The sequence below is a fragment of the Terrapene carolina genome, unplaced genomic scaffold (genome assembly GCF_002925995.2).
Source record: "Terrapene carolina triunguis isolate 2854851 unplaced genomic scaffold, T_m_triunguis-2.0 Scaffold68, whole genome shotgun sequence".
NCBI lineage: Eukaryota > Metazoa > Chordata > Testudines > Emydidae > Terrapene > Terrapene triunguis.
In genome coordinates, this window is record NW_020664419.1 from 48429868 (window position 1) to 48446900 (window position 17033).

At 40.8% G+C, this 17033-nt stretch overlaps 1 protein-coding gene across 1 annotated transcript in view; it reads left to right on the forward strand.

The window, feature by feature from the left end:
• The window catches only part of PDZRN4 (PDZ domain containing ring finger 4), a 110748-nt gene extending 97783 nt beyond the window's left edge, over positions 1 to 12965 (forward strand). The window contains exons 6-8 of the mRNA XM_024201089.1: positions 1811 to 1912; positions 5170 to 5286; positions 10556 to 12965. Coding sequence (XP_024056857.1) covers positions 1811 to 1912; positions 5170 to 5286; positions 10556 to 12076 — 1740 coding nt within the window. The 3' untranslated portion in view covers positions 12077 to 12965. The remainder of the gene's footprint in view (positions 1 to 1810; positions 1913 to 5169; positions 5287 to 10555) is intronic.
• Positions 12966 to 17033: the final 4068 nt, after the last annotated feature.

Consider the following 17033-nt stretch of genomic DNA (forward strand, 5'->3'; position numbering starts at 1 on the left):
CTCCATCCACTCTTATGGATGAGATAACTCAGAGAAATGGAAGATGACAATATCATTACAAAGGGATTGCATTCAGGTCTGGAGAACGCAGTGTTGGGGATGCTTGCTTTTATACTTTTCACAGTAATATAGCAGCTTTCCTCATGTTTTCCAGGATAATTCAAATACTAGCATACTACATACAGCAACTCCTGTCTCCTATATAGTCTTCTTAAGTAGCTGAGCATAGTCTGTTTACCTCACACAGCACGCACTGTAAAATAAAGAGAATAGACTGTACAAGGAAGGTCCCATAGATCTTGGTTAGTCCTTGTTTGATTTCATCCATGGACATCAAACTCTGCATAAATGAGGGCCACATAGGCAACTAATTGGTGATAAAATAAGGCATATTGGAGTCACTTTTATCTTTACTATGATAGTGCAGCCTGCAGCTACTACAGGTTCTAGCATGTAATGATCTGTCTTGAGCCACTAAGCCGCTCAGCTCAAGATGCATGCTGAGACCTTATGGGCCAGATCCTCAGCTGGTATAAACTGACATTGGTACCACAGAGCTATGCCAATTTACGCTAGCTGAGGCATCTGGTCCTTGGTCTCTGTATATGCCTGTATCTGTATATTGATGAGGGCAGCTGTGTACAAGGAAGTGGGTATCATTTCTCCTGCAGTCCACACTTTGCTCCCTCCACATCTTCATGGAGGAATCTCAAAGACTTTGGTGATAACCAAGCAAACACTCAGTGCATATCTGTGGTTTTATTTAATCTAAACTAAAACTGGTTTTTCAAAGCAATGTGTTCAGGCAGTGCACATGCACATTTGCTTGGTATTTTTCTACCAGGAAGTTCCTGCTATTAGCTTTGAAACTGAACCCCTGCAAAAGGAGATGGATTAACCAGGCTGGATATGGGAAAACCTTTTTATTCTACAAAATTATTAAAATCCTTTGCCCTCCAGCCTGTCCCCATTACTTTTCAGATGGATTAAATATTTTTTGACAATGCAGTTTGGCACAGTGAGGAAAATCCACTTCTTGTGCTGTGAAACAAACAAAGTGTGTTGTTTTTAGGGGGGAAAATGCTTTGTATTTGAAACTTGATTTTTCTTAAACAGCATTTTTAGGTAGAGTTGAATGGGCCTGTAAAATCTATACATTAAGGTATAGTTATTCATATGATTGTTTTTAACACAAAGGCAGAATTGCAGAGAGAAGTTGGAGAGAAAACAGGTTTTTACAGATGATTCATTTTTTATTTTGATTATCCCAATGGGGATGTTTTGTGTGGTTCTGGACACCGAGTCACACACACAAATATAAAATGATTAAATGAAATAGCAATCAGCAGTGGCCTGTAAGTATTGCCTGGTGAGAGATAATACTGTAGCCCTCTAATTGGCTCTCTACAAGCATACAATATGACTGATTTCAGCTGTAGTATTACCAGTCTTGCTTCCACCAGCACTATTATCTCAGAGTGACACTTCCATTACTCTGAACAGAGAAAGATGAACGTCACCTGTCAGGGGCTGGTTAATTGTGTTGCTAGATGTATGTTGCTAGGGCGCAGGTTGGACATTTATGAACATAACTGCTTCCTCTGATGTCCGCCATCCTTCAACGATCGATACAGCTCTTACAGTAAACGCATAATTGAGTGAAGGCACTTACCACTGAGGAGCTGAAGATGAGCCCATTGTGTGAGTTTCATTGTCCATACATTTACCACAAATGAGCTGATATTTGCCCTTTATTGTGTGTTGCTTTGTGGAAATGGAAACTAATGTGCCACTTTCATTTGTTTTCTAGATAAATGGCCAAGATGTCCAGAATCGGGAGGAGGCGGTGGCATTGCTCTCCAGTGATGAATGCAAGAAAATTGTGTTGCTGGTTGCAAGACCAGAGATGCAGGTTAGAATAAATAGATGCACTGAGCCAGGAGCTGGGTTATAGTGTACAGTCATTGTCATCCATAAGAAATGAACACTGAAAAACAGGATTGCAGAGGTTCATGGGGGAAAAAAATGGGAAAAATATAATTAAAGATCTTTGCCAATCTGTAGCCTCAGGAAGAAAATAACATTATATTACTAGGATTTTGTTTACCATTGTACTTGCTAAAAGATTCTTTGCAAGTAAATACAATGGACATACATATAAATACAGTTGATTATCTAGTACTAATGTGATACTTAACTAAATGTGAAGTGGAACTTCAAAAAGACATATTTATTGGTTGATGATTCTTACTGATTTCTGAGACTAAATTCACACTCTTCCATGGTTTGCACCTGCTTATGGCAGGATTGAAGTGGGCCCTGGGTGAGGATTATTTTTTTAAGCAATGTTTCAGTAAACTCTCCAGTTAGATCTTGATAATGGGCATTTGATGACAATGCTATTCAGCAAACTTACTCCTATCTAACTGTTTTCAAGGGAAACTGGTCGCATGAGGTTTCTCATCAAGTACAAATTATTTAATAGAAAATAGATATTTTTCCCACACAATTTTAAAATATACTTCCGGCTTTTAAACAAAACTGATGCCTTGCAAAGAAATTTTTTATATCTTTGCAGTGGGAGATGTCAGGCTAATCATCAAGGTAAAGGAGAGGAAAGAGGATTATTTCTGCTTCCTTTTATATCCCAACACAAAGCAGCAAAGGACATTACATTGTCACTCTTCTCTCCATCTGTCAGCAGTCCAAGCGAAGTCGGTTATGTTACCATTTGTCTCTCATATTATTGATCTGATTTTTTCAGACTTGGTGACTACATATTCTCTTCACATTAAATTGAATAAATGTAATTCAGTGTCACCCAGAATCCCAGCTTGAATCCAGTAGTTATGCAAGATCCAATTTCAGCATATATTTCCTTTATGTTCTTAGCCTTTCTAAATGGCTCCTAGAAAACTGGCTATATATTAAGGTAGAGTTAAGCTATTCACCTCAGGTGTAAGTAGCTAGGTTATATCCCTTCTTGGTCTAGAGACCCTTCAGAAGCTTTTCAAAGATTTGTGTGAGGATTCTAGCTATTTTTTTTTTTTTTAATTTCATTTCAGTGGGGCTCTTGCAGGGACAGGGATCCACCTGCCAGACCCAGTTGTAGAAACCCAACGAAAGATCTGATCCCGCCTTTCTCAGAGCTTGTCTTCATAGGAATGTTATACCGGTACAAGCCAAGGTGTGAGTTTAAACTGATCTAGTTATACCGGTATAAGTCCTCATGTGGACACTCTAATTCCAATATATGAGGGCCAGTTTTCAGTTTATCTTATGTCACATTGGAAGGGGGTTAAGCAAATTTGAAAATAGCCATACTTATTCCAGAATAAGAGTGTCCACAAGGGGGGTTTATACTGGTATAATATATCGGTTTAACTATATACCGGTTATCGTTATAATTATACTGGTATAACTGGTAATGCTTTCATTTGTAGACAAGTCCTTACTAAGGCAAACACTCACTGGAGAAAAAAGGGCAGGATTAAGTCCTGGCCACATCCAATAACTAACAAGACAAGCTTCTCTGACTAGTCAGCATTGATTATTAATCAATTAATATTAAAAACTGAGCGTACAAGAAACATACACAAATAACCGTGTGAAACAAATGTGTGTGTGCACACATGCACATACATCGGTGCACATATTGCCATATTGGATCAGACCAGTCCAGTGCTCCATCTACTGCAGTATCCTGTCCACAACGGTGGTCAGCACCAGATGTTTGCAAGGAAGGTATAAAAATCCTCCGAAGGACAATTGCTGAATTATCTGCCCATAGGGGAAATTTCTTCCTAATCCAAGGCAGTTAGTGGTTTGCTTGTGCTGTGAAACTTGGGAGTTTATATTCTTTATAAGGTCAAAGGGTTGACTATACATAACAAATAAAAGCATTTGAAAAACCATGAATGAAACCTCAACATTGATGTTCTAAGTAGATACCATAATATGGTAAAAAGTGCCACAGAATCTCAATCAACATTTTATACCTGTCTAATGTTTGGCTGGTTTGTGGAGGGATTTTTTTTTTTTTTTTTACTTGCTTGTTGTTTTAACCAATTAGTATCTCTGGGCCAAAGGTCCATTGGCTTCAATTGAGTTGTCCCTGTTTACAACACAAAAGAACTTAGTTCCATGTTGCATTGTTGCATACAATTACACTATTTCTAGCTTCTGTGATGTCCATAAAATTTTACAGGTAACTTGATATTTTCTCAGACTCTAGAGTAGTGTAATTAATATTTTAATTTCTGCCGTTCCCCAGCTCTGTCACCTTCCTTCTCTGTTACCTGTTTCTGCCCCTAAAACACTGCCATTAGCAGGCATTCAACACTACTTCATTCCCCTTCTAGTGATAGTATTTTCCTTTTTTACCCCAGCATGCCATCTGGAAAGGGAACAGAAACACAAATGGAGACTTACTGTTGACACGCACATGCACATAATACTGTGTATGTGTGTACAGCCACATCTCATTAACTTGACTGAAATAGTAGGCCTCCATTTTCCTCTTTTTATAATACTGTCTTCAACGAATATGAAAGTAATGTTTTAATCTTTTTTAAAAAAAAAGTCAGTTCAAAGATAGAGCCAAAGAACAAAGAAGTTTAGTCATTGCATCAGTCAGTGCTCCCACCCCCTTTTTGTTTGTTAGTTCATTCACGTGGAAGAGCAATAAGAGAAATGTGATGGAAACCCAGAGTGAAGGTGCTGTTGAGGTTCAGGCACTGGGACACAACCCTGGGGTGGAAGTTGTTAAAGGAGGAAAGAGCCCAATTATCTCATGGCCCTATTAGTATCATTGCAGTTCTTTTAACATTGGGGCTCTTGGAGGTAATGAATATGACAGCTCCAGGATTATGTGGTATGCCTTTCATACATTTTGAAAGGAAATAATGCTCTGTGCTGTGCAATCTCCTTCATTATGAGAGAAAATCAGTCATACTGTTTCAAGAAAGGATAAAAGGCCTAAGAGTCCCTGTGTTTTGTTTTGTGTTTTATCATCTTTTTCTTTTTGGAGAGGCGAACTATGGGAGCCTGGTATTCTGAAGAGAATCATTATGATAAAAAGAACTAGTCAGGCGTTGCCATTTGGGTTTACCCTATTTTAGCATGCATCCCCACTAACATAATGCAATGTACTAATGTATTCTTTTGCAGCTGGAGGAGGGGTGGCTGGATGATGAAAGGAATGAATTCTTAGAGGAGTTAAACTTGGAAATGTTGGAAGAACAGCATAATGAAGTAATGCAGTTCACAGCCAATGAGGTGGAGCAGGTAGGAGTGACACTAAATGTATCATTGGAAATTTTGCTAGGTGTATTTTTCTATTAAGAGAGAATGAAATAAGTCAAAAAATGGAATCAAAGGCTTTGATAGCACTTTGTCATGAGGATGCTCTGAACTGCAATACATTCTCGATAAGGAAACATTTTAGAAATAAATGTTTAGGCTGGATGTGAGAGGGTAACATTTTAGCAGAATGTGAGAGGAGTAAAGCACTGATTCTGCATTTTCTGTCAGCACAATATTACAAGCCCTTTTACATACAGGGTCTTGTGTATTGTCACTTTTATTTATGAATTATATCAGAGTCACCTGTCAAGGCCATAGCCAGGACAGGGCCCCATTGTGATAAAGACAATATGGACATATTGTACAAGATATGGTACATATATTGCTATGTAAATTACTGCCTTATACAGTGCACTGCTACTATATAGTACTATGTATATTACAAGATGACAGTCTAGAAGTACCTACCTGGGGAACAAATGTTTGATTATGGACTCTTCAGTCTAGCAGGCAAAAGTATAACACAATCCAGTGGCTGGAAGTTGAAGCTAGACAAGTTCAGACTGGAAATAATTTTTTAACAGTGAGAGTAATTAAACATTGGAACAATTTACCAAGGATCCTGGTGGGTTTTCCATCACTGGACATCTTGAAATCAATATTGGATGTTTTTCCAAAAGATGTGCTCTAGTTCAAACAGGAATTATTTTGAGGACGTTCTATAGCCAGTGTTATGCAGGATGTCAGACTAGATGTTTTCAGAACAGACCTATTTTAAGAGTCCCATCTAGTTTGTCATTGAAGTAGAACCCTTCATTTTCCTTTTTTTTTTTTTTTTTTTTTCCCCCTGGAAAAATTCCTGGGTTTCAAAAAATCCAGTATTTGGATTTTTCCAGTTTCCACCCAGATTTTTACCTGCTCAAAATTGCAATCCCAGCTCCCCTCTTGCAGGCTCCCCACTGGACAGCACAGCATGCCTGCATAGGGAAGGGAAACTACTTGGTTGATGCTGCGGCTGCACAGGGGAGGAACAAAATGGGCAGGGAGCCTGCCGAGCCCACCAACTGCTGCAGTTACAGGCCGCAGGGAGTGGGACGCTGCACCTAGGAGAACAGCCCCTCCTGATCTGTTTCTCCTCCCAACCTTACCTGCCGATGAGTGCCAAGCACTCCCGTCCCATCCCGGTGCTATTGAAACCCCTTATATCAAGCTAACTGCACAAGTCATCTACAATAAACTCTTTATTTTAAAAAAACTTGAATTTTTGTAATGGGGATTTGAGATAATGGTTTCATAAATAGTAAATACTTACGTTTCTCTATTTGTAGCTTTTTTCTGTCCTCATGCCCCCCAATATTAACCCTGATATTTACCCAGAAAACGGTGAAGTTAATTGTTTGCACTGATTTTCACATGTTTTTAATTTTTTTATAAACTCCCGGGATATTTTTTAAAACTCCAGTCGAGGCTGGGGTATCTCATCTTTAGCCCATCACTGGCAACTCCTCACACCACTGTCAGTCTCGCTTTCATCTTCGTAGGGGGACCGGGTAGCCCACTCTTCTGATTTGGAGAAGCAGGACCTACTAACCCTGCTCCCTTCCCCTGGATCTCTCTTATCTGATTGCTTCCAACTTAAATAGCACTCTGGGTTTATGTCCCAAGTGTATCGTGAGTTGTAAAATCAGAGTGGGAACCATGCCTGCATTCCAGCATAATTAGCCATTCTTGCAATATTGAATCTTATCCAATCTGAAACACAGAACCTTTTGAAGTTCACTTATTGCTGGATTGTACGCACTACTAGGTTGGGATTGTCATCATCTGCAGTTCTTTTTGCATAAATGCAGCCTACAGAGCCTTTTGGCCTTTCAAACAGAACTAATTGGGAAGAAGACTGACACTGTACATTCTAAAAAACCTGAATCTTGCATTTTCAATAGATGATGGGTGGAATTTTCAAAAATGTCTAAGGGATTTAGCAGCCTAAGTCCTATTTTCAAAAGTGACTTAGACACCTAGAACCTGAGTCCCAATGGTACTGTCATATACGGCATTAAGTATCTACATTATTTTCATTCTTCACAATGGAGCAAATGTTGGTATTTAAATTTTGCCAAATGTCAGTATTTTCAGTTTCTCTTTCTCAGAAAATCTTTTACCTTAATAACCTTTGGATTCAATTTAGCTAGCAGGTGTAGAGAGATTGTTTCTTCATTTGAACTAGTGTATTCAGAGTTGAGAAATGAATTGGAAGTTGAAAAGGGGGACAAGCTTGTCTTCCTTTTCCAATCAAAGAATAAAAGCCAGGTAGGAGAGGATGAGATCCACTAATTCAAAAACTTAGAGGCATGGGGCCTGATTTTCAAAAGTATTTAGCCACCTAATGAAGAAAGGTGCCTAGTGGGATTTTCAAAACTGCTTAAGCAGGTTAGACACCTGATTCCCATTGATTTCAACTTCCTTGATTTCCATAGGAGTTAGGTGCCTTTTGAAAATCCCAGTAGGCACCTATCTGCATGTTTAAGCACCTAAAGACATTTGAAAATCTGGTCTTTAGTCCCACTGGATTTAGGCTTCTAAGTGTCTAAGTCACTTGCAAAAATGGAGCATAGGTCCCTAAATCACTTAGCCACTTTAGAAAATTTTACCAAGTCTTAAAAAGTCTTCCGTCACAGTCATGCATCAGATGAGTAAAGAAAGAAATATTAAATGAACATTATAGACAAGAAATACATGATGGTGCAGTAAAAACAATATATTGGCATGCATTTGGAATGGTAACATTGCTGACATCTCAAAGAAGTGTCAACAAAGTCTTAATAGAGCAGTGCAGCCTGCCAGCATGTAATCTGTGTGCAATCCTCACATCTTAGAGTAAAAACAATTTTAGAAGTGCTTCAGTGTTATTTTAAATGTTATTGGTACTATTTTTCCTGTCCCTTCTTCCTGTAAAGCCAGGATTCCTTAGTTGCTATTAGTGTAACTGTAAAGACCTGTGACAGAAAGAAAAAACATACCTTTAAATTTTAGAAATCTCTAAATTTACAGTGAAACACTTCTCTGTCCATAATAATATTGCAATTTTAAGTTCCAGCACTCTGGGACCTTCCACGAGATCCTGACCATGAAGGGTCATGAAATAGTAGACTTAAATTTGTCAGCTGTCCAGGACTAAATATCTTCTGTCTACCCCTCAAACCAATTCAATTCTGGTGGGAAGATTAGTGTGGGTGGTGGGCAAGAAAGAAGGAAATATTTTTCTGATGCAGATGAACCAGTCGGCCACTGTCACATGATGATGCATGTATTTCACCATCACATATATGGTTTTTGAGCGTATGTATATTTGTGTGAAATATCCTTCATATTGACATTGTATAACTGTTTTTTTAAGTTTTAACTGCTAGTGAGAAAGAACCACTAAAATTACTACGGATAGAGATGTTGTCTCCTCAGAGACTTTTGACAGCCCTGTCGTAAATACTGCTTTCTGTTGATCATGGGTTTCATTCTGAATTTAATATACTCTACCACACTTTTCATTTATCTATTTGTCTATTTCTATTTTTCATTGGGCCACCAGTTGCCACCATTTTCTACTAACAACTGAACAAAAGAGACAAGTTGAGGGGTTCATGATCCTGAAGCAGAAATTATGCAGTGTGTGTAGGGTGCATTTAATTTTTTTTTTTCATATCTTCCACTATCTATCAAGGTAGAAGAAAAACAGCAATTATTATGAGAGTGGTCTCTTGCATTCTGTTTCCTCTCATTGGTGCACTATACCTTTTTCTCCCTTTACTATTACTAACCATTATGTTTAATTGTGTAATTACACCTCCTAAAGGAGAAAACACATTTGGCTGGTGCTGGGTGCACTTAGGCATACAGTGAGTATGCTATATAAATTGCACTTTGGATGATAGTGGTATAAGAGAAATAGGGGGAAATGCCTTTAGCACACCCAGTTAGAAAATGAAAAAAGCATGCACCCCTTCAGCGTTGCAATATCTAATGCTTTTTGCATTAAAGCACACAATAAATAGGTTAGGTACAATGAGTAGGACATGAATTCAAAAACAACTGCAAAAAGGCTTGACATTATGTCCATGACAGGCACTCAGTGTTGTTCTACTCTTAATGGTGAAAGGCTATGGGTTAGTATTGTGGAAAGTAGATTTTAACTAGGAAACAAAAAGCCTTCCAAAGGATAGGTTAGGGAAAAGTCTGTTCAAGTTACCTGAACAAGTCCTAGAGTTCAGCTATCAGTCTTCCATTGACATAATGCTAAAAGCAGGTGATGGGAGAGGTAGAAAGGGCTATGCAAGAATAGGCTAACCACTGTGTTGTCTTCAGCTGTGCCAGGGCAGTGTGCACAGAGATCCCTGGTATCCCAGCCCCAGTGTCCTACTGCAAATAGGCCTCCTAGTGCCATGCTACATTGCACTGCTCACAGCTTAGGTGGTCTGCCTCATGTACTTTTTGATGTTATGCAGGCATTGCTGGTTGCTCCAGGTTTGACAACAACTCAGCTCCAATAGTCGTGGCCATAATCCAGAGCCAAAAGCTGCACTCCACCTGGTGCTCATTTTCTTTCAGCACCGCAAAGTGTTGGCTTTGCTGGGAAGGGGGATATTTATTTCCTGACTCTGGGCAATGTTTCAGTGAAACAGGTGTGCTATATTTCATCCACTTGTTTGCTCCCTCCTTGAGGAACTTAGTGTGATCTGGGGAGCCTACAGCATGATGCTCAGGAATGTGTAAAAGCCATAAGCGTGTAGGAACTACAGCCAGTCGGGAATTTTTCCTCAGCAATGATTTTCTGACAGAAAATGCTGGGGTTTGCTGAAAAATTTTGATTTCCCGTCAGGAAAACTGAAATGACAGCTCTCTGGCTGCCTGCTGGGGGAAGGCTTTTATCAATTTCCACCTGCAGGGAGAAAGTGAAATGCAAGATCCTTCCAGATAAGCAGTCAGCAAGCTGAAAAGTAGAAATCCCTTTCTGTGAAAAAAATCATGTTTTTGACTTTTCATGCTGAATCAGGCTGAATTTTTTTTCCAAAATGTGAAATTTTTCATGAAAAGGGATCTCCATCTTCCAGCCAGCTGTAGTAGAAATGGGACTTGTTCATCATTTTAATTCATTCTTATAGATTAAATTGGTTGTTTAAGAAGGACAGGACTGAAAAATATTTTAATTTAATACAGTCTGTATTTTCTACTAATTTTGGTTCACTTATTTTCTTAGCCAAAAAAGCATGAGGAGGAGGACGGCACAACAGACACTGCAACCTCGTCATCCAATAACCATGAGAAGGACAGTGGAGTGGGGCCTACAGATGAGAGTCTGCGTAATGACGAGAGCTCAGAGCAGGAGAATGCACCCGATGAGCAGAACAAAACGACCCTGCAAAGCACCCGGGAGCGGGGGCAGAGCCAGGATACGTTAGGAAGCATTGAACTCCAGTGCAATGAAAGCTTTGTGTCGGGGGAATACATTGAATCTGATTTCATTGGAAACCAAGATGAGGAGTGTGAAAGGTTCCGGCAGCTGCTGGAGCTCAAGTGCAAGATTAGAAACCACGGAGAGTATGATCTGTATTACTCGAGCAGTACAATACAGTGTAACAGAAGGGAGCAAGACGGGGTGGAGCATGAGCTACAGTTACTCAATGAGGAACTGAGAAATATTGAGCTTGAGTGTCAGAATATAATGCAGGCTCACAGGCTTCAAAAGGTGAAGGATCAGTATGGAGACATTTGGGCATTACATGATGGAGGATTCAGGAATTATAACACCAGCATAGATGTACAAAGAGGTAAACTGGATGATATCATAGAGCACCCAGAGAAATCTGACAAAGACAGCTCTAGTGCTTACAACACAGCAGAAAGCTGCAGGAGCACTCCACTGACTGTAGAGCAGTCCCCTGATAGCTCGCTCCAGAGAATGATCAGCATCACCAACAGGAAAAACCTGAGAAGCACAATTGTAGCTAATCAGTTGTGTCCTGGACAGAGTGGTAGGGAGGTAACCCCATCCAAAACCACTGAGCAAAACAGCACTGTTGAAGAGAAGGAAATGGTTGCAGAAAGTAGCAATTTCACAGAGCAGGAGAAGCAAAGCACTGAGCACATTCCTTACCTATCTCCATATCATAGCTCTTCATACCGGTATGGGAATATACCTGCTCATGCAAAGCATTATCAAAGCTATATGCAGCTGATCCAACAGAAATCCGCAGTGGAGTATGCCCAAAGTCAGCTCAGTCTAGTGAGCATGTGCAAAGATTCACAGAAGTGTACAGAGCCCAAAATGGAATGGAAAGTGAAAATAAGGAGTGATGGAACAAGGTATATCACTAAGAGACCAGTGCGAGACAGAATCCTGAAGGAACGTGCCTTAAAGATTAAAGAGGAGCGCAGTGGGATGACGACAGATGATGATACGATGAGCGAAATGAAGATGGGTCGTTACTGGAGCAAAGAGGAGCGGAAGCAGCATTTGGTGCGAGCCAAGGAGCAGAGGCGGCGGCGAGAGTTCATGATGCGGAGCAGGTTAGAGTGTCTTAAGGAAAGTCCACAGAGCGGCAGCGAGGGCAAAAAAGAAATTAACATTCTTGAACTTAGTCACAAAAAGATGATGAAAAAAAGAAACAAGAAAATCTTGGACAGCTGGATGACAATCCAAGAACTGATGACACATGGTGCTAAGTCTCCAGATGGGACAAGAGTGCACAATGCCTTTTTATCAGTTACTACTGTATGAACACAACTATTTCAAAGAGTATACTACCAATTTAGGTAGAGTACGATTGCCTCGTTCAAGGTGGCATTTTTATATATTTTGTGACTGTTTATAGTTTGACCTTTTTTGTAAGCAAAATTACTTGATAATTTTTCAGTTGTTTTTCACATAATGGTACCTTCTTTAGCTGGCAATCTTTCTTTACTCTGCAATATATTCATAATATTCATTTCTATAAAAAAGAAAAAGAAAATAAAAAAATGGAGGAGACAATTAATTTCTTACCCTAATGTATGTATTGTAAGTTAAGATCTGGATTTATTTCTCTAGTTTTCTTTTTTCTACTTTAGTAACAATACAATACCAAAACAAAATGCTTTATACAGTATCCTTACTTACTGGCATAACAAGCAGTTAAACTTTTACATCTTATATTGCATCTGTTAATAAGTCACGTGCCACGTCTTGTTGTACAGCTAAGAATGACCTTTTTCCAACAACCCATTGTACAGTACATTTAACCTGTAAATTTCAATTGTATTTGTCCAAGTAAAGTGTAAATGGGCAATTCTCCCATGGTATGTAGTGGCATTGGTCATGTAGCTAGCTAATATGTGATAATTGTGAAGATCAAAGAGGAATAAATTATTGCTTATCTTTATCAACGGTTCTTTGATTTTAATTGTTCGCTTGATTACAGAATGAATTATTTCCACATACATGATTTTTGAAGGATATATGAAGATTTCAAGGACACGGCACAATTCATTATGATATTTCTTATAGATTAGACAAGTTTCCTTCTGACTTTATTCCATTATAAATTATGTTAAATGGACCTGATCCTGCATTTCTTATTGATGCAGAAGTCAGAATAGGAGTTTTACCTGAGTAAGAACACGTAGAATCATAGAATATCAGGTTTGGAAGGGACCTCAGGAGGTCATCTAGTCCAACCCCCTGCTCAAATCAGGACCAATTCCCAACCAAATCATCCCAGCCAGAGCTTTGTCAAGCCTGACCTTAAAAACCTCTAAGGAAGGAGATTCCACCACCTCCCTAGGTAACCCACCCTCCTAGTGAAAAAGTTTTTCCTAATATCCAACCTAAACCTCCCCAACTGCAACTTGAGATCATTGCTCCTTGTTCTGTCCTCTGGTACCACTGAGAACAGTCTAGATCCATCCTCTTTGGAACCCCCTTTCAGGTAGTTGAAGGCAGCTATCAAATCCCCCCTCATTCTTCTCTTCTGCAGACTAAACAATCCCAGTTCCCTCAGCCTCTCCTCATAAATCATGTGCTTCGGCCCCCTAATCATTTTTGTTGCCCTCTGCTGGACTCTTTCCAATTTTTCCACATCCTTCTTGTAGTGTGGGGCCCAAAACTGGACACAGTACTCCAGATGAGGCCTCACCAATGTTGAATAGAGGGGAATGATCACGTCCCTCGATCTGCTGGCAATGCCCCACTTATACAGCCCAAAATGCCATTAGCCTTCTTGGCAACAAGGGCACACTGTTGACTCATATCCAGCTTCTTGTCCACTGTAACCCCTAGGTCCTTTTCTGCAGAACTGCTGCCTAGCCATTAGGTCCCTAGTCTGTAGCAGTGCATGGGATTATTCCGTCCTGAATGCAGGACTCTGCACTTGTCCTTGTCGAACCTCATCAGATTTCTTTTGGCCCAATTCTCTAATTTGTCTAGGTCCCTCTGTATCCTATCCCTATCCTCCAGCGTATCTACCACTCCTCCCAGTTTGTGTCATCTGCAAACTTGCTGAGAGTACAGTCCATGCCATCCTCTAGATCATTAATGAAGATATTGAACAAAACCGGCCCCAGGACCGACCCTTGGGGCACTCCACTTGATACCGGCTGCCAACTAGACATGGAGCCATTGATCACTACCCGTTGAGCCCGACGATCTAGCCAGCTTTCTATCCACCTTATAGTCCATTCATCCAGCCCATACTTCTTTAACTTGCTGCCAAGAATACTGTGGGAGACCGTATCAAAAGCTTTGCTAAAGTCAAGGAATAACACTTCCACTGCTTTCCCCTCATCCACAGAGCCAGTTATCTCCTCATAGAAGGCAATTAGGTTAGTCAGGCATGATTTGCCCTTGATGAATCCATGCTGACTATTCCTGATCACTTTCCTCTCCTCTAAGTGCTTCAGAATTGATTCCTTGAGGACCTGCTCCATGATTTTTCCAGGGACTGATGTGAGACTGACTGGCCTGTAGTTCCCTGGATCCTTCTCCTTCCCTTTTTTAAAGATGGGCACTACATTAGCCTTTTTCCAGTAATCAGGGACCTCCGATCGCCATGAGTTTTCAAAAATAATGGCCAATGGCCCTGCAATCACATCTGCCAACTCCTTTAGCACCCTCGGATGCAGCGCATCTGGCCCCGTGGATTTGTGCTCATCCAGCTTGTCTTAATAGTCCCGAACCACTTCTTTCTCCACGAGGGCTAGTCACCTCCTCCCCATACTATGCTGCCCAGTGCAGCAGTCTGGGAGCTGACCTTGTTCATGAAGACAGAGGCAAAAAACGGAGTAAGCCCATATTTTTGCTATCTTCCCTGACCTCTTACCAGTACAGGTTGAACCTCTCTAGTCTGGAACTCTCTGGTCCGGCAACATCTGTGGTCTGGCATGATTTTATTTTATGTTTTTTATGCTTTATCTACTTATTTCCTTGTGCCAAGACAGTAAAATTGTGGAACATCACTAATACTTTGTTATGAAGAGAGCCAGTAAGCCTTGGCTAGATAGTGTTGTAAGCGTTGTTCCGTTTATTCGCCTCGGCGAGATAAAAATAAAAAGAGACCCACTCGCTACATATTGACCTCCCATGGTTCGGCAAATTCTTTGGTTCGGCACCAGTCAGGTTCCGAGGGTGCTGGACTAGAGAGGTTCAACCTGTATTAATTTTAGTTACTTTTCAAGCACTGTCTGTGTTTGGTGCTTTACAGACAAATATGTCATGGCCAGTCCCCAAGAGAGCTTACAAGCTATACTCTACAGAAACCAAACATGGAAGACACAAATAGATCATAGTGCTATCTTGAGCCAGTTATGACATATGAATCTGGCAGAGGTCATTATTTTAAATATTTCACCGAAAAGGGGTGGTATGAAGAAAAACCGAGAATGATTTGCTGTTCTATGCTGTCCCTCCAAAGGACCAGCAAACCAAAACTGAGGATATCAGCTGAAAAGGGGGCCTCCCAATGTAACTGCATGTCAATGAGGAAATAAATGAAAGATGTTTATTAAAATAAGGACTTAAAGGTGACCTGTAAAGGGCTGTTTTAAATTGGGCTGTGCCCTTTGTTTATTCTTTATGGTTTATAAAAAGGGCTTTTGAAAGTTGGGAATTTTTTAACTTTGATTTCTCCTGCTTGCTTTTTTACTTTAGAAATATCAGGCATTTCTACTCCCTGCTTTTGCTGGGGGACCCATAAAGGATACTGAGATGTATATTTTGAGTCACACACCTTAACTGAAGGAGTAACATTCCTGAATCTTTAACAAAATGTCTTTTATTCAAAATGTTAATGACTCACAGAAGTTATTAACAAAAAACAAACACAAAACAGTTTCAAACAGTCTGACTAAAAATCCTTTGTCTCTCAGTTGCTCAACTTTCACTTTTTTTAGCTCATATGTCATAATTTCACTAGTTCTCCATGGGCATGTCTACACTAAAAACGTAAGTCGATCTATATTAGGTTGACTTACAGCCACCGCAGTAATTACTGCAACGGTTCATGTCCACACTACTCTCCTTGGGTCGGTGGTGTGCGTCCTCACCAGCAGCTCTTCCACTGACCTAAGAGGGGCAGTGTGGGGAGCTGAGAGTCCAGTCCCTACTCCCTGCCAGCTGTCCCTGCTCCCCCACTCCACTCTTGGCTCCCTGCTCCCCACTGGAAGCATGACGGGCTTCCAGCTCCACACTCCCCATTGGGAGCACAGTTGTCTCCTGGGCTCCGAGTCAGCTGCTCCCTTTCCCCCATTCTCAGTTCCCTGCCTCCAGCCAGGAACGCCGACTGCCCATCGTCAGCTCTCACCTCCCTGCTCCCCACTGGGACCGGGGCAGCTGCCTGGAATCTCATCTCCCTGTCAGGAGCAAGGAAGCCATCTGGGCTCCCAACAGGGAGCCTGGAGCCTCAGTGCAGCCTGCCTCTGAGCAGGGAGGACTTTCTGGAGCCGTGAAATTGACAAGAATGACAGCCAACAGCCGATGTAAGTAATGCAGTAACTGTGTCGCCCTAACTACACCAACCTAAATCTCTGATGGAGATGGAGTTATTATGTCGGCATAGTAGGGCACTTACATCTGTGGGAGCAAGGCTGTAGTGTAGACACTGACGTAGTTAGATTGACACAAGCTGCCTTACGTCAACCTAACTGTATAGTGTAGACCAAGGCTAACTCATCATAGGGCTTGTCTACACTACCGCACAGGGTCGATCTAAGATACGCAACATCAGCTACGTGAATAGCGTAGCTGAAGTCAACGTACTTAGATTTACTTACCGTGGTGTCTTCACTGCGGTAAGTCAACAGCTGACGCTCTCCTGTGAACTCCGCTTGCGCGTCTCGTTCTGGTGAAGTACCGGAGTCGACGGGAGAGCGCTCAGCAATCGATTTATCACATCTATACTAGACGCGATAAATCGACCCAAGCTGGATTGATCGCTGCCTGTTGATCCGGCAGGTAGTATAGACAAGCCCATAGAGTCTTTCAGGCTAGACAGGACCTGAATTACTAACATAAAGAACAAGCAGACAAAATTTAAAAAATAACCCTTTCAGATCTTCCTTATGCATCAAAAAGAAGAAAAATAAAGCCTCGTCTTAGTTTCTTTTCCCCCTTGCAGATCACCTTTAAAATATATAGAAACTATGTTGATTCTTCTACCATACTTGGTGGACCTACAGTCAATGGGAAAAATTTTCCAAAGCACCTA